This window comes from Microplitis mediator, chromosome 11 (genome assembly GCF_029852145.1).
Source record: "Microplitis mediator isolate UGA2020A chromosome 11, iyMicMedi2.1, whole genome shotgun sequence".
In the NCBI taxonomy this organism is placed as follows: Eukaryota; Metazoa; Arthropoda; class Insecta; order Hymenoptera; family Braconidae; genus Microplitis; species Microplitis mediator.
In genome coordinates, this window is record NC_079979.1 from 15,277,259 (window position 1) to 15,303,826 (window position 26,568).

The 26,568-nt window shown below is 28.6% G+C and overlaps 3 protein-coding genes across 3 annotated transcripts; 1 reads left to right on the forward strand and 2 right to left on the reverse strand.

The window, feature by feature from the left end:
* Window positions 1-386: 386 nt before the first annotated feature.
* Window positions 387-11,960, reverse strand: LOC130677182 (uncharacterized). Its single transcript, XM_057483828.1, has 4 exons — window positions 11,401-11,960; window positions 4,466-4,536; window positions 2,745-3,243; window positions 387-2,676 (listed from the first exon to the last, which is right to left on the reverse strand). The coding sequence occupies exons 2-4, from the start codon at window positions 4,466-4,468 to the stop codon at window positions 1,451-1,453; spliced, it is 1,728 nt and encodes a 575-aa protein (XP_057339811.1). The 5' UTR covers window positions 4,469-4,536; window positions 11,401-11,960; the 3' UTR covers window positions 387-1,450.
* Window positions 8,654-19,294, forward strand: LOC130677002 (uncharacterized). The gene is made up of 7 exons (XM_057483519.1): window positions 8,654-8,957; window positions 9,368-9,439; window positions 11,952-11,968; window positions 12,474-12,761; window positions 14,162-14,763; window positions 14,871-15,003; window positions 15,143-19,294. Exons 1-7 carry the CDS (start codon window positions 8,705-8,707, stop codon window positions 16,202-16,204), a joined length of 2,427 nt encoding a protein of 808 aa, XP_057339502.1. The 5' UTR covers window positions 8,654-8,704; the 3' UTR covers window positions 16,205-19,294.
* A 136-nt stretch (window positions 19,295-19,430) lies between these two features.
* Window positions 19,431-26,477, reverse strand: LOC130677181 (uncharacterized). Its single transcript, XM_057483827.1, has 9 exons — window positions 26,248-26,477; window positions 26,028-26,186; window positions 24,896-25,060; window positions 24,630-24,800; window positions 22,236-22,344; window positions 21,997-22,153; window positions 21,724-21,865; window positions 20,330-20,506; window positions 19,431-20,253 (listed from the first exon to the last, which is right to left on the reverse strand). Exons 1-9 carry the CDS (start codon window positions 26,318-26,320, stop codon window positions 19,613-19,615), a joined length of 1,794 nt encoding a protein of 597 aa, XP_057339810.1. The 5' UTR covers window positions 26,321-26,477; the 3' UTR covers window positions 19,431-19,612.
* Between the last annotated feature and the right edge of the window lie 91 nt (window positions 26,478-26,568).

Below are 26,568 nucleotides of genomic sequence, written 5' to 3' on the forward strand. Positions count from 1 at the left end.
GTTCAAATATTTATGGTACCAAAAATTAAAAATGCTAATATGACACAGAAATTGTATATATTTTTTTTAAATTTTGATTTCTGATAAAAAAAAACAAAATATTTTAAATAATATTAATTTATTTGTTAACTCTATATGTTCGATGGTGATTGTCACCACCATCATTTGTTACTGTTATCATTTTCATTAGTAAAACTAATTATTAGAACCGCTGAAAAATTTACTACCATTTTAGATAATGAAATTTAAAAATTTTGTATTGTAGATAGTATCATTAAATTCTCTCCGTGTACTTACTGAATTTTGTGAAATTGTCGATTTTCATAGCGGAAAGGTAAAAAAAATCATTATCAAATTGACATTTTCTTTATTTAATACAAGTCCAATACATAGCAATCCCATGATTTTACAACAAGATCATTTACTATATTCACAACAGAAGTATGCGACTAATGATAAAACAAACAACACAATGTGTCAGAAAATTATTCGATAAATATAAATTCATATAAATGCATCAATTCGATATTTGTTTACTACAAGATTATCAAACATTATAGAGTTTACGTAATTAGGAAATGGTAGTAGTGTTTGATTTTTTATAATATCATAAAAATCGAGACTCCATATTAGGGTGTTTCAGAAAAAACAAATTTTTTTTTGGTATTCAAAAATTGAAAGTATACCTGAAAATAAAAATTTTGGTGCCAATCCGAGCTCTTAATCATAATATAAAGGTTTGCCTCAATCCATTTTTCTATTTTCCTATTTTAAATAACATAGAAAAAAAATTTTTTTTTTTTTTAGAATTTTCTAGCTTACAGACCGCTCAACGGATTTCTATGCGCAATAAAACTTTGTGTAGAAAATTGAACGCTCTACAAAAAAAGTCTCTTATCATTTTTTGATAAATCCCACTGTTCGAAAGTTATTCAAGTTTCAAGTCAAATTTATAGTAAATTTTGGGATCTCTTCACTTTTCCGGCGAAACTATCAGACTTATTACAAAATGTCAGAGATACTTTTTTGTAGATAATTTTATTTCTTACAAATTATTACAAGTAAAATTTTTCAAAATTCCGCATTGTTTTCAATTTATTATTATTTCAATGTCAAGCTCTTGAAATTAATCAGAAATCTATTTTTTTAAGAGCTTTAAATTGAAATGGACATAACTTGAAAACAACGCAAAATTTCGAAAAACTTTATTCGTAATAATTTGTGAGGAATAAAATTATCTACAAAAAAGTTTCTATGATATTTTCTGATAAGACTGATAGTTTCTCCAGAAAAGTAAAAAAATCTAAAAATTTACTATAAATTTGACTTGATGCTTAAATAACTTTTGAACAATGGGACTTATAAGGTTAGTTAAGACGTTATTGCAAAAATCCGCCCAATTATTAAACAGACATGATCAAAACAGAATATATAATTATATACGCACGCATCAATCAAGAACGACTCTATCTTCATTAATGAACACAATTTCATCTTGTCGTTCCTCATTTTCCCTTTCTAATTGCCTTGGGGGTCTAATGATTTTATTAAGCCTTTCAATAGCAAATATGACTACAGCCAAAAGTAATAAATGTACCATTAATACAAACGCATACATTAAATCATCACCGTCTATGATTTCTGATTGTTTAGATTTTTTAATGTTTTCAATGACCTTCATTTTTTTTAATCGATTATAGATCAACAATCTCTCGTATCGATTAATAAAACCAGCTTCAATGAAATGTAAAACTTTCTGATCAACGCGACTTTTTAAGGCCCAGTTTTTACGGGCATTATAAATATAATTAGATGGAAATAGTAACTTATTGGATACATGTAGTCCATATTTAAAAGCATTCTCTAATATAAATTCAGCGTCGTAAATACACGCTACAGTTTTATCTTTGCTAGCTAGTTCTAAACACTCAAATGAAAGGCTACCATTATCATGGTGTAAATATTGCATATCCGAATCAGTTGTCCATAATCCCGCATTTTTAATATCTTCACCTAGAAGGCCAGAATAATGTACATGGTATTTATATTGATATAAGTCCTCAAGACTTTCAATATTGTGATATGTAGGTTTTGCTAAAACTGCAAACAATTCACCTTGCAGGATTGGACTTGATATAAATATGAATAGGAACGCAGAGAAAAAAATGATGCGCATAGCTAATCTATCAAGAGGTAACAAAATCCCCATATTTAACACCATTAGATAGACATCTAAAAAAGCTGCACCAAATCGATACCTATTGTTCAGTCCTATTATTACAATAATTAATAAGAAAATAATTACCATAACTATAACAGTATTAACATTAAATATAAAATTAAGTTCACTAAATGGTGTTATAACACTTCGCTTTTGTGTGGCTATTAAAAAACTTTGTTCGAAATTTAAGGAAATAAAATCACTGAAATTATAATTAATCCAAGAAAGTGGAGTACCTATTACACTAACATCACTTCTTTTAGTATGTAATGAAAGGTAAATATCTAATAGTGTGGCATTCAGTACATAAAAACGTTCACTATTCGTGAGGTTTAAGCTCGGAACTATAAATTTCTTAAAAAATTCAATCCCTCCCCAAGATGAAAGAGTCTTTACACTATAACCATCCAGAATTTTGGTTTTATCGAACTGAAGAACATGACAGATTTTGGGATCTGAAAAAAATAAATAAAAGGAATACAGTTAGTTTACCAAATAAAATTTGAAAAATTACAAATATTACCTTTGACAAACAGTTGTTTGAACAACGTCCATCGACTATTAGGTTTATCAGTTATTGCCACTTGTACCCACGGATCGGGTGCATAATTAGTGAAGGGATTAAAAGTATATATTGATGTGTCATTGCTGGTCTCGGGGCATAAATAGAATGATGATAATAAATCCGATCTCCATAATAATCGGAGAACCTTTGCTGCATTGTTTTGACAGGACTTTTTATCAGTTCCAACAACAAAGAAATGAGAGACAATGTTCCAGGCAGGAGATGATTTGAATTCATGAAGAAGAGTTTGAAGGTCATCAGTTAAATCAGCAGATATCACGTAAGTGGGATGCGAAGGGTGATACGGAATAATATTTTTCGATTTGAATTTGTGGTTAATCACAGTAATTGGTGCTTTTATAGCACTCGATAGATATTGATCGATTGAATCCACCAAGTCTGCACTCATAATTATTGGATTCGATTTATTCGCAAAACATAATCCAAGCAGTTGACTCTGTAGAAAAACGATAGTTCAATTTAATGAAATTTTTATAATCATAACTTGTATGAACCATTTCGATTTATGTCTTAGCTTTCTTTTAAACTACTTTTGACTGCTCTCGATAAAAGTTTCTTGTTTTCGAAATAATAATAATTGGATGTTTTATATTTTCTATATGGAAATATATCGCAATAACCAATTTTTTCACGGGTGTTAGTTATTTTAAAAATTGTATTTTCATAAACCACAAAAATAAAAAATTAAATTTTTGTTATGTTTTGTTGATATTTTTAATCTCACGAGACGATCGACACAATAATGTAAGTACTAATAAAAACCTTCATTAAGTATTGAGAAATATTGCAAAAATAGCCAAAATAATAAGTAAAAAAAATAAAAAATGACTAATTAACCCATCGTTACCCGCGCTATACGGCGATTCCCCGCACAACTTTACTCAACCTAATAGGGTTGGCGTGAATACGAGTGAGACACTAGAGAAAGCGCGTGTAACGGAAGGTTAAACAAAATGTCCTGTATATAAAGAAAGTAATTGTAAAAAATTTTGTAAAAAGAATATCGTTGTATATATTGAGCCAGCTATATAGCTGTACATATAATTGTGCTATAGTTATACATATGTCTAATATTCCAATTCAATCAATTGCTTTACTAATATATAAATTATATAAAATAATTAATTAAATTAAATTATTGTTCATGTACCATCAACTTTTTTCTTTATGTTTTTTATTAATTATAACTGAGATATAAACACACCTATATTTCACTTTAATTTATTCAAGAGAAACTGAAATAATATATTTTTTTAATAATTTTAGTTTTTATTCATTTCTTTGCCATTCACTATATCATTCATCAATTGTAATTTTCAAAAAAAAAAAAAAAATGATAAAATCGTTTGTGATGAAAAAATTTTAATTAATTTTTTGATTATAATTATTTCGTCTCATTGTATGCATATCATTAAAAATGAGTACTCAAATCGACTAAAATTAATTGAATTTATTAGGTTGTCGAATTTTGTTCGGATTGAAAAATTTTTTGAAAACTGAAGTTGATAAACGCATATTCAAAGATTTACAAGATTAATTCATTAAATTTGAATTAATTTCTGATCAAGTAATTGCGTAAAACTGATTAGTGCAACTGATTAAATCGGTAAGTTAAATGATTTATTTTTTAAAATTCAATTATACTAAATTGTAATTACCATATGTGTGTGTCAAATTGGAAAATGTTTCGATGTTGATGATCTCAAATGTAAGATTCCATTGCCCGATACTGTGACAAAAAATAAACAGAAAATTATTTTAATGATTAACGACATATCGCAAATTTAATTATTATAAAATATTTTTGGATAGTTTAATTTAAAAAAATTTTTAATTTAAAATAAATTATTTCAATGAGATTAAATTTATTCGCTGGATGTTTAAAGGAGACACGTTCATTTCAATCGGTTCAAGAATTTGAACTGACTCGTTTCAATAGCGATGATACACTTATAAATTATCATATAGAAATGTGTGTATTGTATTGTATTTCGATTATTAGTTTTACGTGTGTTGGCTGTCCATTTTGCTAATTAATATTGTTTCTAACATATTCTACTGCAACCGGTAAAGTCCATGAATACTTTAAATGATATCGATTCATGAGAAAAAATATTGTGCAAGTTGCATATTTTTAACAGCTAACAAAGTTTTTTTTTTTTTTCTAATATTAAATAAAAAACGAAATAATTGATAATTACAAAATAAAGCTAACAGAAGAAGATAATATGAAAATCATAAGTTATCCGTTATTAAAATCTTATTAGTAAATTTCTTGACTTTGTTCAAACTTTAGAGGCTACCAAATTATTGGAAGAAATAATCAAAACATAAAATTTAACAAAAATTAAAGCTTATTGGACAAGCTTTAAGATATTTTTTACAGCCATTGTCTATGAGTTTTAGTTTTCAAGTTATATGAACTTCTAGTAAAAACATGATTTTTTAGAAAAATCGTAAAAATTTTCAACAGCCATAACTTCTAAACTAATCTATTGATTTAGCCAATCTCCCAACTTGATCAAGATAATCGCCTGTAGAATAAGAGTAAAAATTTTCATTATGATCCGATAATAACTATAGGCGCTATCGTGATGACAAGGCTGGTTATATTACATATATCTATATATATTCTAACGAGTGGTATATTCTCGAAAGCTACTCAACTAATTATGATAGTTTATGGCAAAATTCCTTACAAAATCGACCATGAGAACAAATACGATAGCTAGATGTTTGAGAAATCTACCTAAAAACAAATTCAAATCCCGCTAATTATGCGTTAAGTTCCATTATCTAAAAAATGTGTCATGGAACCTTATGACAATTACAATATATGTTACTGTGTAAAATCTACTTGAAAAACTGCATATTCAAATAAACGAAAAAAAAAAAAACTAATTTTTAAATAATCTAGAACTACTAAATTATTATTATATTGAACATTTTTTTATATTAACATTAGATTTTTTTTTCAATCAATTGTGTTACCTGGCGCTACTTTTTAGTATAATATAATACATATTTATTTCCTGTGCATGTGACTACGGCCTTGAAGCTTTGTAATTATTTAAACTGGATGTATTGATTTATAAAGGAAAAACTGTTATGGAAATTGTAAATTTACAATGATTAAAAAAAAAATAATTCATAATAAATTAATAACTTCCCTCTTTTTTGAAAATTTCGAATTTTTTAAACGGGAAGTTGAAATCGTTAACTTTGGTATTACATCGTATTAATCAATATGTATATTAGACTGATTTAAAAAAATCGACTATTTTTTTTTTCTTCATTATATCGAAAATATTGTTGGAAATGACGAAAGAAAAATACTTTGAAAGTTTGAGCTCTTAAGGGGGATAGCCACTGTGAGGATCGAAAAAATAGGTGATTTTCGGGAATTTTTTTGACTGGAATAATAAAGAAATTTGGGGATCGGGTTTTTTTTTCGTTTTATAATGTATACATTGAAGATAATTCTCCTAAATTTTCATCAAAAAATATTATGTTGTTACAAAGTTATAAGCATTTTTGTGGAGCAACAAAAAAATTTCCCCCACCACGGTGTCATCTCTAACTCAAAAACGGATTATCAGAAACAAAAAAACCAAACGGCGTTGTAATCTGTATGTGGTTATCGTTGCACATAGGGGATTTTGAAAATTTGGATTTGAAAAAAAATGGTGACATATTAAAAATTTTTTCATTATTTTTTCTCATTTTTTTGGATTCAAACAGCCCTAAAAAATCTTAAAAATCAGAATTTTCAAAATCCCCTACGTGCAACGTTAGCTACTGAATAGACGAATACGGCAAAAAAAATCGGTCTGTCAGTTGACCCTGCGGGCCAGCCCCAAAACTTCCCGCTGTTTTCGAGCTCGCTGAGCTCGAAAACATTATTGTGAATATATTTTCGAGCTCTTCGAGCTCGCAAATACTTTTGTATGCCATTGTTTTGTAAAAAACCATTTTTTAGCATTTCTTTCTTCCACGATATCTCGCGAACGAATTAACCGATTTTGTTGGTTGAGGTGGCAATCGACGCGTTTTATCAAGTTCTAAAGCTGGTCGAATTTTGAAATTGATTTATTCAGCCGTTTTTGAGAAATTTCAAAAAAACCAAGGAAAAAATTTTTTTTGAATTCTTTCGTCAACGGTTTCTCTTGAACGAATAAACCGATTTTGATGGTTGAGGTGGCATTCGACGCGGCTTATAGAGTTTTAGAGCTGATTAGATTTTGGAATCAATCCATCGAGCAAATTGGAAGTTATCCAAATAAAACATTTTTAAAAAAATTTTATTTTTGAAATATCTCTGAACGCACCCTACCGATTAAGTTCAAATTTCTACGGCCTCAAGACATTAACAAGCCGCGTCGAATGACACCTCAACGATCAAAATCGGTTCATCCGTTCAAGAGTTATGAATATTTACATACATACATACGTACGTACACACATACATACACTCGGACATCATCGTGAAATTAGTCAGGATAGCTTCCTAGGACCTCGAAACGTCGACATCTGATGGAAATTCGATTTTCGTAAATCGGACCGAAACCAATAACTTCCCGAATTTTTGAAAATTTACAATTTTCTTAGCGGGAAGTTAAAAAAGTTGCGAATCGGTTTATATTTATGCATATTACAGATGCCACCAGTTCAAAAAAAATAGTTTCGAGAAAAATGCGTTTAAAGTTTTTAGTCGATGCAACGGTCAGTTGACGCGCTGTTCAAGCTCCTTGAGCTCGAAAACAGCGGGAAGTTTTGGGGCTGGCCCGCAGGGTCAACCGACGTCTAGATTTTTTTAATAGTAATTTTAATTTAATCAGAAATAATTTTTAAAAAATTTGCTATAATTAAAATTGAGTTTTAATTTTAGATTAGTTTAATTAATAAATAAGTATAAAAACCTCATTCGATTTGACTTAATTTTTAAGTTAAAATTAAGTCAAATATAGAACTAGATTTCGAATCGATAACCAGTTGTTTTTTTTAAACAAAATAAGTCAAATTTAAGGCAATGAAATAACTTAAGGCAAAAAAAGTTAAATTAAAGGAAACTAAACAATTTAAGTCAAAAAAAGTCTAATCTAAGGCAAAAAGGTTAAAAAAAGTCAAGATTAAGTCAATCTTAAGTCAAAAAAAGTTTAAAAAGTTCAAATGTGGAATTCAGTTGTCGGCATATCGACGACTTCAAAGGAAATTAAGTTAAATCAAGTCAAATTTAAGATTTTTTTTTGAACCGGGAGGAAAAGGCACAAATTAAACTCAAGATTTTTCCAATGCTGCCGAAATAAAATCGCTGACCATTTTGTCGAACTGATATGAAGTTTGATTAAACAGGCAAAAAACTCTATTACTCAGAGACACAAATAGATAATAAGCAACAATGTTGTAAAACCTGTAAATATGTATAAATGTATATAAATTTAGTAATAAGTCATAGTTTGTAAGGCACAATAAAGACAAAAGCTAGGGTTTTTTATTTTTGTATAAGTATTTTTTCCCAAGAGCTAAAAAACAAAAAAAGAGAGAACGAATAGACAAGCAAAAACTCAGTCTATATCCTATAAACAAATAATTAAAAAATACAAAAAATCAAGAGCAGCCAGGATGAGAGATGCTGTCAACATCAGCCAACAATCCGAACATTATATACCAAAAAAATATACTTAAATAGGTCATTTTATTTAGCTTTTATGTAACCTATGTACTTAATACTATAATTTTGATAAATAAAAAAAACTTAAAAAAAAAAAATATGAACTTTGATAAATTTTCCTTGTTCTCTTAATAATATAGATTTGTATTATTGGTAAATGAAACAATAATTGTTTGTCTAGGTGAACAATATCCTGTCGCAAGGGGTAACGAGATTTGCGTTACACATGGATCACGCTATTGACGTGACTCAACGTGCAACGACGGTGGGATTAGACCGTGACAATGTCGTGTTCTCTCCGTTAAATCTGGCAGGAACTCTGGCAGTTGTGCTGCTGGGTTCCGGCGGCAGGACTTTTGATGAAATAGCCAGCATACTTGGATTTGAAGCCGGCGTCGACATATCAGGACACTCGGAAATTGTGCATCACATGTTTGGTATCTTATTAAATTCAATAAAATTGGCCAGCGGCACCGGCAGTCCACAAACGTAGGAAATTTTCTCAGCCGGTTGTATTTTTGTACAGTCCGGCTACTCTATACACCCTGAATTCGCGGCAATCGCTCGTGACGTTTACAAAAACGACATTATCAATGTCGATTTTCTTCACGTACCGTCCTCAGCACAAAGCATCATCAGTAATTGGGTTAACTTAAATATACGAGGAAAAGTCGGTAGTATTTTATCGTAAATTAATAGTATAGTATACAATAAATCTCAATAATTTGTTCACTTAAGTATTTAACTTATATCAGTATCAAATATTGATACACGTAATTTTATTTATCTGTGTACTTTAATATACACATACATGTATAAAATACGTAAATCAAATTTACACTGAAGTTGATTGTTATCAATTAAATGATTTTTATTGTTAATCAATCAGTCGATGATACATCTATTGAACCAATAAAACACAATTGTTTACCCAAGACCAGCTCATCGGGTTTTTATCCTCGTAATATTTAATTGAAATAAAATATCCATCGAGTCATAGACATTGTATGGACTTACATCTTCTGATTTATGCACTTGGAAAAATATTTAGATACAAGTATTTACCTCTTATCTACAATATATTTATTATTACCTTGTAATGCCATTCATCGTACATCGTACGCCGTATTTTTATTTCATTTCTTTCAATGAGTATACGTCACCCATATCCTACTTTATTCTCTCAGTGTATTGATTTATCATGACGTAGTTATAATTGTCATTGTTTTATTGTAAGATGTCCGAGAATAGATTTTAAAAAACCCGGCTATTGATTTTTTAAAAATAAACAAAATTTATCATTGTATAAATATCTAAAAATATTTAATAATTAAATATATATTTTTAATTATTAATTGGAAATAAAAATTTATAAGTAATTATTAGTTTTAATGGAGTGATTAATTAGCCGATAGTTTAATGGCTTGAAGAATTTGAGTTTCTAAAGATTTTTTTTTAAATATTGTAGCTCTTGATGGTCTGGCTGGAATGACGAAAACGTAATTATATTCTATACTAAAAAGGAGTAAAAAGCGACTGGTGACGAGTGATGTCATACAGGAGTAAGTATTACAAGTGTATGCATTGTATACAAACAGATGGTCATTGAATGAATATAAATCCCGGGAAATCCGCTGCTTTGGGAACTTCCCACTTTTATATATATATATTTAACTGTAGTAAATACTGGCCGTTTAAAATAATTACGTCGTATTTTTTTCCTCACACGTTTAAACTGTAACAAATTTAAATTTACGATTCAAATTAAAATTTGTATTCAACCCGCGTTACTGGTGTGAATTAATGATTTGAATTTTGAAATGAATATTTAAATTTATACTTTTATTAGTTACTAAGAGATGTATGGGATTTTAAATAATTTATATTTAATGGGACTGGTGAATTATTGATATCTATTAAGAATTTCTTTTTTTTGACTTTTGGAGTTTTTGAATTTTAACGCGCGGAATAGGAATTTTTTTGAATGACCCATTTTACCTACATAAATTTTTTTTAGTGTTTCCTAATTGTGAAAAAATTGAAAGATTTAATTATTGATATTTTTTTAAAATCCGGGGATAAAAATTAAAATTATCAGATTAGTTTTAAATTTTCTGTAAATGGGAGGGTAATTGCATCAACAAGATTTGCGATGTTGATCATTATAACTTTTGGCATGGCTATTTCGTGAATTACTCGAGCTCTACAAACTTGATCGCGGCCTTTAAATTCGCCGTAAGATTTCTGCCCTATGTTATTATTATTTTTATTATCATTATAATTTACTACACCAAAGGTATTTTATATTCGGAGCAATTATTCATTATTATTGTTGTTGATTTATTTATTTTAAATGTTTATTGTCAGGATGTTTATTACAAAGCCAGAGCTTAAAAAATTTCTCGCTGCTTTTTAATTACCGATGTACAGATAATTTTCGTCAGGTTAATAAATAATAAATTTATTGAGCAAACACAATAATTGTCATGCGCTTATCGACAAATCCAACTAAAAAATTTACAACATATCATTCGTATTTATATAAAATATAGTCAGCGACATGTACAAGTGTAACGAGTAATGGAAAAAAGAGCACTCTTGCACAAATCAATACTAAAGTTTACGCCGGCCATCGGCAAACGTTTAAGCGGCTCGCAATAACAAAACATTTTTAAAAAACAATTCAAACCTTCAGCATCAAACATAAATACAGTCCTCATATATTTTTATTCGCGATGAAAATTAATATAAAATTATTGTCAACTAAAAAGTAAATCAAAATGTAATTTTGAAGGCTTGAAAAAAATTTCAGAATATAAATGTGATCTTTAAATTCATTTCTACCTCAACTTTTTTTTCATCTTACCCGTCTTGATTCATGATAAAATCGGGTAAAATATATGAAAAATATAAAAGACATACTTATCACTTATCAAATCAACTACTCGATTCCACGTGACTGTAATTGCATAATTAATTATTAATTGTCGCGATTAACAGCAAGGAAATCAGGATACACATAAGCATATATATCTACATATATTATATATATATTATATTATATTATATATACATATATTATATATGTTTATATTTAAACGCGACTTGTTTATCAAAGCGGTGGGGACAGAAACGCGGTAAATACGAGTGCGAGACCATAACGTGAGTCAGTTGCTCTTACTCGGCAATACCCGCGGTTTACTACCTCCCGTGGCATTATTACTTATATATATACACATATATAATAAAATAACGGCATAACGTGACACCGGTATCGATTCTACAACTTCTGTTTCATCATTTAATAAATTGCGCGTTGCAATTTATTATTTTTCTACTCCATTGCTTCGTTTTCGCTAAATTGCATAAACTCATTAATTATAAACTACACTAATATAATTAAAGTAAATCTCTCGAAAGTATATATCATAAACTTAAATAAAATACTAATTTAATTAACGGTGTTATAATAGTGTGGATAAGCCCGGAGGTTTGTATAACTTTTTTTCTTTTTTAAATTTAAAAGTGAAATTCAATTCACTTTACGCGGGAGAATAAATTCAATTTTTTGTGCTACGTCAACCTTGTCTCCTGACTTAAATTTTAAAAATTAAATATTTAATTATAATTGTAAGTTATTAAATTAAAGTTAAATAATTATCACGTCGTAAAAATAAATTATAATTGACTCATTATTTGAACGTGATCATGTAATCTTAAAAAATTTTTTTTATAAATAATTATTGCATTGTTATCATTGACGTGTGGCTTATATATATGTATATCTATGTATATATATAAATATAAGTGGAAAGGAAGATGGGAGTCCTTGACTTTCGAGTGTTTTTTTGTAACCATTACGTGAATCTAGTTCTCCTTGTCCCTGATAGTTATGGAAATTTAAATTAAAATCAGTCAAGAAGAATATAAATAAATAAATAAATTAAAGTTTAAGTGAATTACTTAATTTTTGTTGGTATTGTTGATTTTTTTAGATGTCAAAAATAAATATAGCGGTGATACTATTTGTATTGACGGTGGGCGTTGATTTACAAATAATATTCCCCGAAGATTTTGAACCTACGATTCCACAGGCTTATTATGGAAATGGAGGTCAACATCGTCGACCTTTCCCGTCGTTTAGTGTTGCGAGTTTACCGCCAATACAAAATATACGACCGCCAATTAATTTTGATGGAGGTAATATCAATAAAGTCACTGCTGAAGCAAGACCATTTATCCATAATACGATGACCGGTGAAGAAAGATATTGGAGCGATCACGTAAGCTCATTGTTATTTAAATATTTTTTCTTTTTTTATGTTGATAAAAGTTGTGTAATTTAATTATACATTTCACGGCAGAGCGATATGTGAAATGATAAAAATATCTTTTGTGATAATTATAATTAGTAATTAATTACTTACAATCTGCAGCTCCCATGTGACTGCAATTGATAATAAAAAAAAAAGTATTTAATTTCAAAGTTTTAATCAATTTTGATATGAGTAATTTTGAAATATTATAAAAAAAATAATGAATAAATATTTGAATATTTTGGCGCGAAATTTAAATTTGGTGAGAACTGATCAGTAACTTATTTTATAAAAGTATCTGATGCCAGGAAAAGGCACAAATTAAACTCAAGATTTTTCCAATGCTGCCGAAATAAAATCGCTGGTCGTTTTGTCGAACTGATATGAACAGGGTGGCCACGAACCGGGAAAACCGGGAATATCGGGAATTATTATGGAATTTAATGCAACTGGGAAATATCATAGAAATATCAGGGAATTTCTAAAAGTATCCGGGAATTAAATTGTAACAGTTCAAAATTAAAAAAATTCCAAATTATACACTAGTTATAAAAATTAAGGGATATTAAAAAAATTTCAAATTTTAAAGTGATTTTCAACAGATTGTAACTCGAAGGAAAATGGTCATACGACAAAAACAAAAAAAGGCAAATCGTAGCTTCAAGTGTCTAGTTTTCTGATCTGGTCTTTAAATTTTTTTATTATAGCGGTTCCGGAGTAATCCTAAGAAAACTATCGAAAAAGAAATTTACCAAATTTTTGCTCGTCTTAAAAACGGTCTTCGAGCTTCAATAAATTTTTTTCGATAATTATGATTGATTTTTTATTGCTCCGGAACCGTGCATAATAAAAAAATTTAAAGACCCAAATCAGAAAACTAGACACTTGAAGCTACAGTTTGAATTTTTGTTTTTATTGTACGACCATTTTCCTTCGAGTCACAAATTGTTGAAAATTACTAAAAAATTTGAAATTTTTTTAATATCCCTTAATTTTTGTAACCAGTGTATTTTGAATTTATTTAAATCATAAAATTTCTTATTAAATATTTTAACTTATCCATTTTAACATCGAATAATCAAAAGTAGGCAATATTAATTTATTTTATTGCCCTTTTTTCTGGTTTCACGCATGATTTAATTATTAAAAATAAAAATATAATAAAAACTTTGAATACCTAAATGATACGAATAAAATTTCTAAATCAGGGATAAATGTGAAAAACTTTACTGGAAAACCGAGAAATATCAGGGAATTTTGAAATCATTTCTTAGTAGCCACCCTGATGAAGTTTGATAAATTTTCCTTGTTCTCTTAATAATATAGATTTGTATTATTGGTAAATGAAACAATAATTGTTTGTCTAGGTGAACAATATCCTGTCGCAAGGGGTAACGAGATTTGCATTACACATGGATCACGCTATTGACGTGAATCAACGTGCAACGACGGTGGGATTAGACCGTGACAATGTCGTGTTCTCTCCGTTAAATCTGGCAGGAACTCTGGCAGTTGTGCTGCTGGGTTCCGGCGGCAGGACTTTCGATGAAATAGCCAGCATACTTGGATTCGAAGCCGGCGTCGACATATCAGGACACTCGGAAATTGTGCATCACATGTTTGGTATCTTATTAAATTCAATAAAATTGGCCAGCGGCACCGGCAGTCCACAAACGTCGGAAATTTTCTCAGCCGGTAGTATTTTTGTACAGTCCGGCTACTCTATACGCCCTGAATTCGCAGCAATCGCTCGTGACGTTTACAAAAATGACGTTATCAATGTCGATTTTCTTCACGAACCCTCCTTAGCACAAAGTATCATTAATAATTGGGTTAACTCAAAGACACGAGGAAAAATAAATAGCATCTTACCCGAGCCACCTAGTCGTGCCAGTAAAGTTATTTTAGCTTCCGCATTGTACTTCAATGGCGAATGGAATCAACATTTTTTTAAAGGCGCTACCAAAAGGTACTTCATTATAATAATTTAAAAAAAAAATTAAAAAATCTTCTTTATCTTCTCATTAAATTTTTTTTTCATCCTCTCATTATTTTTTTTTTAAATCTATCCTTCAGAAAACCGTTTTATCTCGCATCAGGACAGACAATTAATGTCGATATGATGTATAATGGCGGTGAATTTCCATTTTACGAAGACAAACAGCTCGGAGTTAAAATCCTCGGCTTACCTTACAGAGACAGCGATTCCGTAAGTTATTTTTTTATCTTTTTTTCCATTACATCGACTATTAAATCACATCGTAAGCTTTAATAATCATGTGAATCAAGATAATGATGATCCTAAAATTGCCAATCGTAATTATTTTTATCCTCATCATGATTTACAGGCAATTACTGGGTATTCATTAAAGTCCGAGGCAACAATGTACGTGTTACTACCAACAGGAACGGGCTCAAATGCTTTGAATGACCTAGAATCCCGCATCACTCCAGACGTAATAAATTCATTAATAAATAAAATGATAAATTCGACTTGTATAATAGCGATTCCACGAATGAAACTATCGAGTACATTGAGTTTAAATCGCGCATTACAATCACTCGGGCTCACTTCACTGTTTACTCCGGGTGCAGCTAATCTGGGATTACTATCAACTGGTTTAAATAATGAACCAAATCCATCCACAAGTGATCCCATTATTTTCTCGAGGATCAATACCGATGATGATGATACTGATCCTGTGACCCCGACCACCAGCAACGCAGGCACCACCGGAGATGGGACTAGTGGCAGTACCGTTAATGGAAAAGACTTTTCTGGGAAGAATAATTACTTCAGGTACAAAGATTTACAAGGTGGCTATGATATTCAGCAATGGGATAATGGAGTTTATCTGGAAAAAATTCACAGAACCATTCAAAAGCGACAAGTCGATGTGTCTAGCTCGGGAAAATTGGGGGATAATAAACCAGCGGAAATCAATCAGCAGACGAGTACTTCCTCGTTTTCAAGGTCTCCGTCGTCTTCAACCTCAACGACCTCATCAACGCCCTCGTTCTTCAATCACGATAAAAATCCAGTTAAAGTTACTCAAGATAAAAATGAAACTACTCAGCGTCGCAGTAAAAGACAAAGTCGTCCGATTGATGCCGGGTTTCTGCGGTTTATCGAGGCCAAAGGATTTCCGTCTTATGGTTTAGATGCACTACGTAACAGCGCAAACTTTGTTAATCCTGGTTTGTATGCATCAGATGTACTTCATAAAGTTGAAATAGACATTACTGAAACTGGGACTGTCGCTGCTGCGGCAACGGGAGTTATAATTGCTAAATCTGGGGGTCAAAAAATATTAAATGCAAATCGGCCATTTTTGTTTTTCATAAGACATGATCCTTCTCGTTTAATTTTATTCTGGGGAACTGTTAATAAACCGACTCCTCATTATTAATTCTTTACACTGTAAAAAGAGCGGTGTTTAAATACCGGTATTAAATCGGTCTAAAAAAAAATTCCACGCATAAAAATTAGAAAAAAAATGTATTCGATAAAAAAAAATATAAAAATTTAATGAATATTATCTGGGGAAATTTAAATTTTCATGTGGACTTATTTAAATAATTATTTATATTATGCGTAATTTATTTGAAAATTACGCAATTTTATGGCCACCATTTCTATCACCAATAATTTAATTAATTAATAAAAATACTAATTAACGGTAGTGATCGAGTAAGTAAAAATATTTACAAAGTTAAATATTTCGAACACTGAAAAATTTTTTAACACTGGGAAATTTTTTTAACACCGGTAAAGAATATTTACACCTTTGGCGGTATTATTTTAACACCGCCGAAGATGTTGAAATTCAACACCCAAAATTTTATGATACTGAAGTTAGCTGACGTCCAATAATTTTTGGATTTTTCTTTAAACAATAAATTATTAAAAAAAAAAAATTTTTTTTAAATTGCACCTATAGTTTATTAAATTTTCTACATGGACATATTTTTATTTTTTTTTTTTAAATTAAGTCGTTGAAACAAAAATTCGAAAATTTTTAACTGTCTGCCAACTTCAGGATCATAAAATTTTAACACCCACATCGCTTGGACTTACTCCGTTTTTTTTACAGTGTACAAATATATCAAAGTTTTCTTACATTACCACTTGTCCACCGAAATTTATTATTATATTATTACATGGAGAGAAAAAATAACTTTTAGAAATATTAAATTATCTTCTCACAAGAAATTATGCCTGGAAATTTTTAATAAGATGTATTTTTATCGCCAAAATTTAAAGATTTCATTGAAAATTATTTTCTTAATCAAAGAAATCAAAGTTCAAATCGGAAAATGCTGATCTGCTTTTTTCCGAATGTAAAAAAATTTCGATTCCCTTCTGTCAAAAAAATCAGTTTTCAATTCAAATATTGAATTAATGATGTACTATTTCCTATTGATTCACTACTCAGGAAAATTGTCTTTCGAAAATTATTTTTTTCCAGTGTAATAATTAAGCCATCATTTTTTTTCCAATTTTACATATAGATAAATAATTAAAATTTTTTAGAAGCTGTAATCATAAATTAGTATTTTTATACTGCCTAGTTTTTTACATAAGCTAATACCAAAGCTTAAGTATATTTATTTATATTTAATTTTAAATTTAATATAAAAGTATAAAGATCAAAATGGAAAATTTTTCCGTTTTACTTACCGCGATTCTTTTTTTCGTAGACAGTACGAACGAAATATAAATTGGGATTCCCGGGAAAAATATTCACAGATGATTATATGTTGATATTTATGAGTTGTAATCATTAATAATATAATTTATGGTTACTATATATATAAATTAGAAAATCTTTTACAGAAAATTTATCTCTATAATCAGATATGCATCTGAAATACTACCTTACGACAGAATCACGAACCGCAATTTATAATTCGCTGGTATCACTAAATCAGTAGCATTAGTCTGTAGATCTACGTGCCCAAAATAAATCAAATATATATACATACATATATATATAATTACTTATTAATACCATTACTTATAGGTAAGTCGTAATCAACTATAGTTGAGTCCGTAAAAGAAAATGATCTTTTCTCTCACCATTTTTCTACAATTAAGTCATTACTGCGAATGCGCGGTAGTGCGAATTCCTGGATTTCATCATAGCCAAGTAGTGGGTGAAAAAAATTATTCTTTTGCGGACTTAAGGGTATTCTGAGACATTGCCCCCCCCCCCCACTTTTTAAAAATATGCAATGACTTTCAGCTGTCAACTGTAGTAAAATTTTATTAACTAATTAAAACCTTAATTGAAAAAAAGAAAATTTCGCCGAAATATAGAATTTGAAAAAAATTACTTAATGCTGTTATCGAGTAGGAGTTAAACAAAATTTGTTGTATAAATTTTAGCCTACAAAATTTGAAAATTTTAATTATAAAATTGACATGATTTTACTGAAATTCACTTTCCAAATTTCGTTTAACTTCTGATTGATATCAACTGTAAGTAATTTTTAAAAAATTCTATATCTCGACGAAATGTCTACTACGTTGTCCTTTATTTAATTTTTTTTAATCAATTGATAAAATTATGATTCGCTTATGACAATTGCAAGTCATTGAAAGTTTTTAAAAAGTAGGGGCACTGTCTGAGAACTACTTATTAAAATTTTTAACCTACGAAAAAAAATAGTCTTCTTATAAAATTAGATGTGAATTTGAATCAAGAACAAATAATATAAATGAGGGAAAGTCGACCAATAAATGGATATTCAAGAATGAGTGTGAATGTAGCAAACGTCAGACAAAATTATAATTATCAATAATTACATTAAATAATAAAAAAAATAATATTTATAAAAAATGCATTTATTAATTTTTAAATTTTTTAAATGCGCATTTTTTTTAAATTTAATTTTATGAATTATTTAGTCTCTTTATTAGTAATTTTTAATTCGTCTGATGTCTCTTACATTTACACTCATTATTCAAGAAATTTTCTAGTTTTCGAAAGGAATAACTCATACGAAAAAATGTTGGTTAGTTAAATGTAAGACTAGAAGTCGTCCATTTATTCATCGAGTTGCCCTATCAAATTTTAGACAAAAATATATGATCCTGAAGTTAACAGACAAATTATTTTTGGATTTTTTTTCTAATCAATAACAAAAAAAAATAAAATTAAAAATATGCACATGTAGAAAATTCAAAAATATCTCGGTACAATTTTTCAAAATATTTTTTTTTTTAAATTACCGCTTTAGAAAAATCCCAAAAATTATTAGATGTCAGCAAACTTCAGTATCATAAAAATATTACGTTTTGAATTAAAAATTTTTTAATAATTTAAATATTAGTGCCTGACAACTGCAATATTAAAAATATATATATATATATATATATATATATATATATATATATATTTAGTAATAATAATAATAATAATAATAAATAATAAAAAAATATTTATTATTTATTTCTTCTAATCATCAGCGGATGATAAAATACAACTAATAAAATAGCTTTTGCAAGACTGAGCAGTAATAATATATGATTATGTAATATATATTATTATGAAATCATAGTGTCATACCTCATAAAAAAACTAATAATTGTACGCTAAGCAATATTGTATTTTGGTTATTAAAACATTAAATAAAAAAAAAAATTTGTAATTTAATCATATCCTCAATCTCCATATAATTATAATTATAATTATTTACATATAAAATAGACCTAATTAAGTTGCAACAGTATATAATAATGATAATTATGATACGTATTGAGCTAAAGAGTATGACAATTAATTAGTTAATTAATAAATAATAAAATTAAATAATTAAAGTTCATCGTACTCACTCGGGCGCGCTAAATTAAAGTCAAGTACTTCGTCGGATGTCAAAAAACGTACGTCGCTGTCATCAGATAGTACCGAGCCGCTGCTACCAGAGCCTCTTTTGTAAGTTTTACGTCTTCGTAACACGACAATTATTATTCCAGTAGCAATAGTTACCGCTGCTATCAGCACCACAACAATACTAATTATCTCCGACATACCGAGACTCGCTACCGCGTGTAATTGTTCAGCTCGATCAACAAAAACTTCCGATTCTGAGGTAACTTTATTATTAATAACCGAGGCTGTAGTCTTTTTGTACTTATTAATTATTGCGGTATTTAATTCTGTTGTTTGTTCCTGTAATTTAATCGTAGGAAATGGTGTCTCTGGATGAATAGCTTTGTTCTCTGTTGTTTTGGTCCTGCTCCTGGTAGTTTTAAGACGTGGAAGTGGGCTCGTTACCATTAATTCAATTGTCTCTAATTTAGTTGTGATGGATGGTGACAATTTACGAGGTGCGGTTGATACTTCGGGGTCTATTTCATCTTTCGGGTCTATTGTTATCACTGATGGGTTTAATTTTGTCGACAGTAGTCCGTTTGTTGGTGACATTGTCGGTGATGCCGGATAGTCCGTGATGGCTGTGAAAATTTTATTATTTTAATTATCGTTATTTATATGTCATAATTTTGATTAAATTATTTAGCGCATAATTACCGAGAATGCAGTACTCGGCGAAGTCGGGGCAACAAGTGGAATTCTCAGCGCAGTCGAGAGAACACTGACAGGCATCGGGTGAAGACAATGGTATAATTGTTGTCCAAGTATTAATTCCAGGTACATTACCGCATCTACCGCGACAACTTTGCAGTGCATTTATTATTTCGATTTGATCTGCAATAATATTGTGACGTTTTTAATATTACGCTGTAAGACAAATAGTTAGAAGGGAGATTTTATTTTAGGCGAGTTATGGAGTGTGAGAGGTCTCAGGATGAGTCATCCGCCGGGTTTTCCCAAACTTGTCCCGGGTTTTTGAGTATCCGGAGCAGGTCGGACAGACTTTTTTTGTCTGGATTTTTTAACGTTTAGATTTTAAATACTGGATGGTAAAAAACTTCAGCAGCTGAATTTTTTACAGTAAAAATTTATGATCTTGAAGTTAGCAGACAATTCAAAATATTTGAATTTTTTTTTTTTAATAATTGAATTTTAAAAAAAAAAAATTTAATAAAAATATGCACGTGTAGAAAATTTAAAAAATTGTAGGTGCAATTTTTTGAAATATTTTTTTTTTATAATTTATTGTTTTTAAAAAAATCAAAAAATTATTAAACGTCAGTATCATAAAAATTTACTCGTTTAATTAAAAAAAATGGTAATTGACTTTTAAAAAATTGCCCATAATTATTGAAAATTAATTTAACCAAAAATGTAATTACAATTTTTTAAATTTTTAGTCGTCGAAATTTTTTTTAAATGTCAAAATTTTTTGTAAAACTAAAATTAGCCGTCTGATAATTTTTTTTCAGAGACGCTAACATTATTGTATTAAATTATATATTTATTATTTTAATGTCAATAAGTTTTTCCAAAAAAATGTTTTTTGTTTCCTGAAAAATTTTGTTTTCTTGACTTATGGGGTTTCTCAAATAAATGGTTCATGTGCATACTTTTTTTTTTTTTTAGCTTTATTTTTTTTTTTTTTTTAAATTAAATTCTTTAAAAAAAAATATCAAAAATTTAAAATTGTCTGCTAACTTCAGTGTCATAATTTTTTTATCTCCTTCGCGGTTCAAAAAAATATTTCCCTCATATAGTCCAGTCATTTTTTTTACAACGCATTTTTTTTTATAAATTTTTCCACCATAGCGTTTTTTAAAACTCATCGAGATTAAATTTTCAATATCCATTAGTACTTTGATAAAAAAAAATCAATGGGTTATTTTTTCCAACCAAGATTACAAATCAATTAAATCGAAAATTCAATAAAAGATAAATCTGTACTCGATATAAATAATTAAAATGACTCATTTGAATCAGTACTTTCTACAAAAAACAAATATAATTCCAAGTTTTATCACGTCCTCGTTTTATTATTAAATACTTGCCATCGTTTGTAGTCACACTACGTGCAGTAGTATCAGAATCAATTTTTTTAGCTTGAGTGCACTCTTCAGTTTGTAGAATAGCAACATCGTCAATTGCCAAATCGCTGACATAGCTCGAGCCACGTACACCTTCAATTATTATCTGCGAGCAACAAAACATCACTTAATAATTTACTCCTACTACTACATACATATATTATAAATTACATCTTGTATATAAAGTAAATTTATCATGTAAAATGAAATTTATTAGACTAGTTATATGAAACTTGCCTGGAAACTTGAGTTTGTCTTTGGAAGATCAAACAAACCGTGTAGCCAACGATTACCCTGATTACCCAGCTTTTCGAACATTAATTTAGGTGTCTCTGTACTCTCTTCTTTAAAGTACACACGTAGTGCACCTATCGTTCCGCCGTACATGTGATACCTATTACCGTAATTGAAATTAAAATTAAACATTCATTTAATTATAAATAAATAAATAAATAAATAAATAATTATTTACTTACCAGAATGAAAAACATCCGGAGTCTGTGTATGACGCATTATATAAAGGGGAAATAATCCGCGCAGTATCATTTACAAGTCGACCGGAAGCCTCAATATAAAGATAGTAACCTGGAATAATAATATATTAGATATAATTATGATATTAATATTTATAATATGTTTGATGCTGAAGTTAGCGGACAGTTAGAAATTTTCGGATTTATTTTTTAATGAATCCATTACAAAAAAAAAAAAAAGGCCATTCGGCATCCGAAATGGAAGTAGATTTCTCACTTCAATCAAACCGTTAATGATAGATGTACTTATTACAACGTTATATTAAAAATTAATAAATAATAGTAAAAAGTGGATCAGTAATTAGTACTATTATGTACTTAATGATAACTAGTTTACTAATTTTTGTAGATTCCTAAAAACTACTATCAATTATTTCAAAAACTAAGTACATATTATTACTTTTAGGTATAATACGTGACTTATTAGTGAAAGTTAATTAATTTATGGCATACATCTATTAAAAAGTAATGATTGGTCAAATTAAGAATTGCTATCTTAGATACTGATTTTTCCAGCCGAAAATTGCAAAAGTTGCTAACTTTTATTTTATAAATTCGATATCGCTGATCAATTATTATCTTAAAATATCATTTATTCATCACTATAAATTAATTTACAATATACATAAATCGAATAAGTGGTAAATAATAAAATGAAAAATTAGTATACTAGATACTGATTTTTTGCTCATAAAAATACCGAAAACTTTTAACTCGTATTTCATAAATTCTATCCCATTGACTAATAATTAATATAAAATGTCATTTATTCGTTATTATAAATTAATTTATTATATACATAAATCAAATAATTGCAAATTTTTTAAATTTTTCTATGTTTATTTGAATAGTAATAAATAACTGTAGGTACCAAATTATCGATTCTTTTTCATATTAATTTTAATATACGAAATTACAAATTTTGCTCTTCTATGTGTGTCAAATTTTAATATAAATAATAGCCATTTTGTAATATATATAATGATCCTGGTTTGATATTAGTATACAAATATACTAATTTTAAGTCAAAAATAAACTACAATCTATTAAAATTTTGAGCATCATTTTTCCCGTGTAACAGAAAACAGCATTTTTCATTCATTAAAAAATTTCAAATTGCCACCATTTCTGGAATGCTCAACCGATTTTTATAAATTTTTAAACTTGATCAAGATAATTACCTAAAGAATAAGTATATATAATTTAATAATCACCCATCAAAAATTTTTAAAGATATAAACAATGGCATTATCACCATAACACATGAGTCAATTGTGTGACTTTGAACCCTTATTAAAAGTGGAACAATTTTCGTAAAACAAAAAATAAAAAAAGGAAAATATAGCTTTTTCTATCGGCTAGCAAGTTCTTTTTATATAATAAGGATAGATATACCCGTTAAAAAGTTATTTACGAAAAAAGCCGAAAAAGTTGGATTTTTCGTTATTTTTTGAATTTCAAATGTCCACCGTTTCTAAACTAGTTGACCAATTTTGCTCATCTTTAAACTTAAACGTGATAATCGTTGATAGAATAAGTGTGCCAATTTTCATTAAGATCCGTTAAAAATTGTGGCCGCTATCGTCGCAACAAGGCGCGTGATATTACATACATATATAAACTTTTGAACCAATGGTATTTTTGGAACCTCCTCAATGAATTATGATAGATTGTGGCAAAATTCTTTGAAATTTCCACCATGGGGACAAATGCAAAAGATAGATTTCTATGAAATCTACTAAAAAATGCACATGTAGAAAATTGAAAAAGCTATGGGTGGAATTATTTAAAATATTTTTATCCCGTTGCGAAAATTTTGTAATTTATTGTTTTCAGAAAAAATCCAAAAGTTGTTAGACATAGACTAACTTCAGTGTCACATTTATTATTTTTTTTTTTATTTAAATAAATAAATTTTTAATACGATTCCATTATGCCCTCATTAGTTGCTCAATAATTTTTAAAAAAATGTTATGATACTGGGGTTAGCCGACGTCTCATGATTTTCGAATTGTTTATAAAATGATAAATTATAAAAAAAAAAATATTTAAAAAAATTGCACCTGTAGTTTTTCTAATTTCCTACATGTGCATATTTTTAGTTTTTTTTCTTTGTAATTGATTTGTCGAAAAAAAAAAAAAAAAAACCGAAAATTGTTAACTGTCTTCTTATTTCAGGATAAAAAATTTTTGTACGGAAAATTACTGAAAAATTATTGAAAGAGTCATTGAGATGATAAGATAAATAAACGTATACATGAATTATAATTGTGGTATTTTTTATCACTAACTAAAAATAATCATGAGATAATAAATTAAAAATAGTAAGATAATTACCATCATTTCCGGCGCCAAGTGTATGATCATATGTTGGTCCAGTCCCAATATGAGAACTCGGTGTTTCAAAATTATGTCGTCGCCAGTCAAAATCGTGCCGCGGATCTTGTTCCCACCAGCAAAGATCCGGTTTTTCAAAATCACATTTTATTGGCGCCGCGGCGGTCGTATCTGAAATTCTTTTTATAATTGAAAGCTCACAGTTATAAAAAAAAATTAATTAATTAACAATTAAATAAATAAATAAAGTAAATAAACTTACGTACCTCTACAGTAAGGCGCAGTTCCATTCCATTGTTTTCCATTGCAGTAAATTTCCGCAGTACCAATTAATACATGTCCCGGTTCGCAGAAATACATCAGTATCGCGCCGTTATATTTCGAGGCAACTAATGCATGGTCTGGAGTTGCCAATGAAGGACACTGCGAATCTGTTAATTTATTTTATTTTAAATAAATGAGTAAATAAAATTAATTTTTCATTTACTGTCATGTCAGTTTTTTAGATTTTTTTTTTAATGACAAGTTAAAAAGAAAAAAAACTAAAAATATGCACATGTCGAAAATTACAAAAACTATGGGTGCAATTTTTTTTTTTAATTTATCGTTTTTGAAAAAATTCAAAAATTATTAAACGTCGGCTAAATTCAGTATCAATTTTATATGACCCTGAAGTTAACAGACAATTATAAATTTTTGAATTAAAAAAAAAAAATTAAAAATATGCACATGTAGAAAATTTAAAAAACTGTATGTGCAATTTTTAGAAATATTTTTATTTTTAAATTTATCGTTGTTAAAAAAATCCAAAAATTATTAGACGTCAGCTAATTTCCGTATCACTTTTATGATACTGAAGTTAACGCAGACGTCTAGTAATTTTTTTTCAGACGATAAACCATAAAAAAAAAATATTTTAAAAAATTGCACCTGTAGTTCTTAAAATTTTCTACGTGTGCATAATTTCATTTTATTTTTTGGCAATTGATTTTTTGAAAAACAAAAATTCAAAAATTTTCAAATGTCTGCTAACTTCAGGATCATATCATTTTTATATGACCCTGAAGTTAGCAGACAATTATAAATTTTTGAATTAAAAAAAAGAAAAACTAAAAATATGCACATGTAGAAAATTTAAAAAACTGTAGGTGCAATTTTTTGAAATATTTTTTTTTTGTGTAATTTATCGTTTTTAAAAAAATCCAAAAATTATTAGACGTCGGCTAATTTCCGTATCTAGTTTTATTTATATCTGACATTTTCGGTTGTATATTTTCAGCTAAATATAAATTATTAAATAATGAATTGTCAAAATGACGTATATTTATTAACCTACCGTAAGTTTATTCAAATATATAAATTAACTGACATTAAATAACTTAAACAACTTAAACTTACTAACGCAAACTGGCGTTGGTGTGTCCCAAGTGCCGCGAACACACGTCGAGTATTTATTGCCGACTAGGGTGAATCCTTCGAAGCAATTAAATCTGATAATCCTTCCACGACCGCGTGATCGTACTTTACCGTTTGGAAATAGAACAGGCGGGCATCGAGCTGCATTTGATAAATAAATTAATTCATTATTCCATTATTAATTAGTCAATTTTTAACTTACAGTTGTTATTATTATCCCACGCGCCAGCCAAACATCCACCGACAATGAACAGTAACACACAAAAAATCTTCATATTTTCTTATTAATTTATTTAACACTTTTTTAAACTGACGGTACCGTAATTAGTAAGTAGTTAGCAATGAGTATGGTAATGGTTAATAACTATAAGTGAAAGCAGAGCAACGAGATGACTGATGTGTAAACGTTTGTCCTTTTGAATTGATCGAGAGAACGAAGGCGTAGACGTTACTTCCCTCCCGGGTGTTTTGTGCGATTGTTTACTATCTGTTTCCGGTAAAACTTATCAATCTTCAACCAGTG

What these genes read in the sequence shown, in the direction of transcription:
- LOC130677182 (XM_057483828.1), bottom strand. An exon ending in CAAACAACTGTTTGTCAAAG is followed by an intron (nt 2,677 to 2,744) that starts GTAATATTTGTA and finishes TATTTTTTTCAG; the next exon opens with ATCCCAAAATCTGTCATGTT.
- LOC130677002 (XM_057483519.1), top strand. Translation starts at nt 8,705, where the DNA reads ATGGATCACGCTATTGACGTGACTCAACGTGCAACGACGGTGGGATTA. An exon ending in AAAGATATTGGAGCGATCAC is followed by an intron (nt 12,762 to 14,161) that starts GTAAGCTCATTG and finishes TTGTTTGTCTAG; the next exon opens with GTGAACAATATCCTGTCGCA. An exon ending in CTTACAGAGACAGCGATTCC is followed by an intron (nt 15,004 to 15,142) that starts GTAAGTTATTTT and finishes CATGATTTACAG; the next exon opens with GCAATTACTGGGTATTCATT.
- LOC130677181 (XM_057483827.1), bottom strand. Translation starts at nt 26,320, where the DNA reads ATGAAGATTTTTTGTGTGTTACTGTTCATTGTCGGTGGATGTTTGGCT. An exon ending in GTGGGATAATAATAACAACT is followed by an intron (nt 26,187 to 26,247) that starts GTAAGTTAAAAA and finishes TATCAAATGCAG; the next exon opens with CTCGATGCCCGCCTGTTCTA. An exon ending in CGCCGAGTACTGCATTCTCG is followed by an intron (nt 20,254 to 20,329) that starts GTAATTATGCGC and finishes AAATTTTCACAG; the next exon opens with CCATCACGGACTATCCGGCA.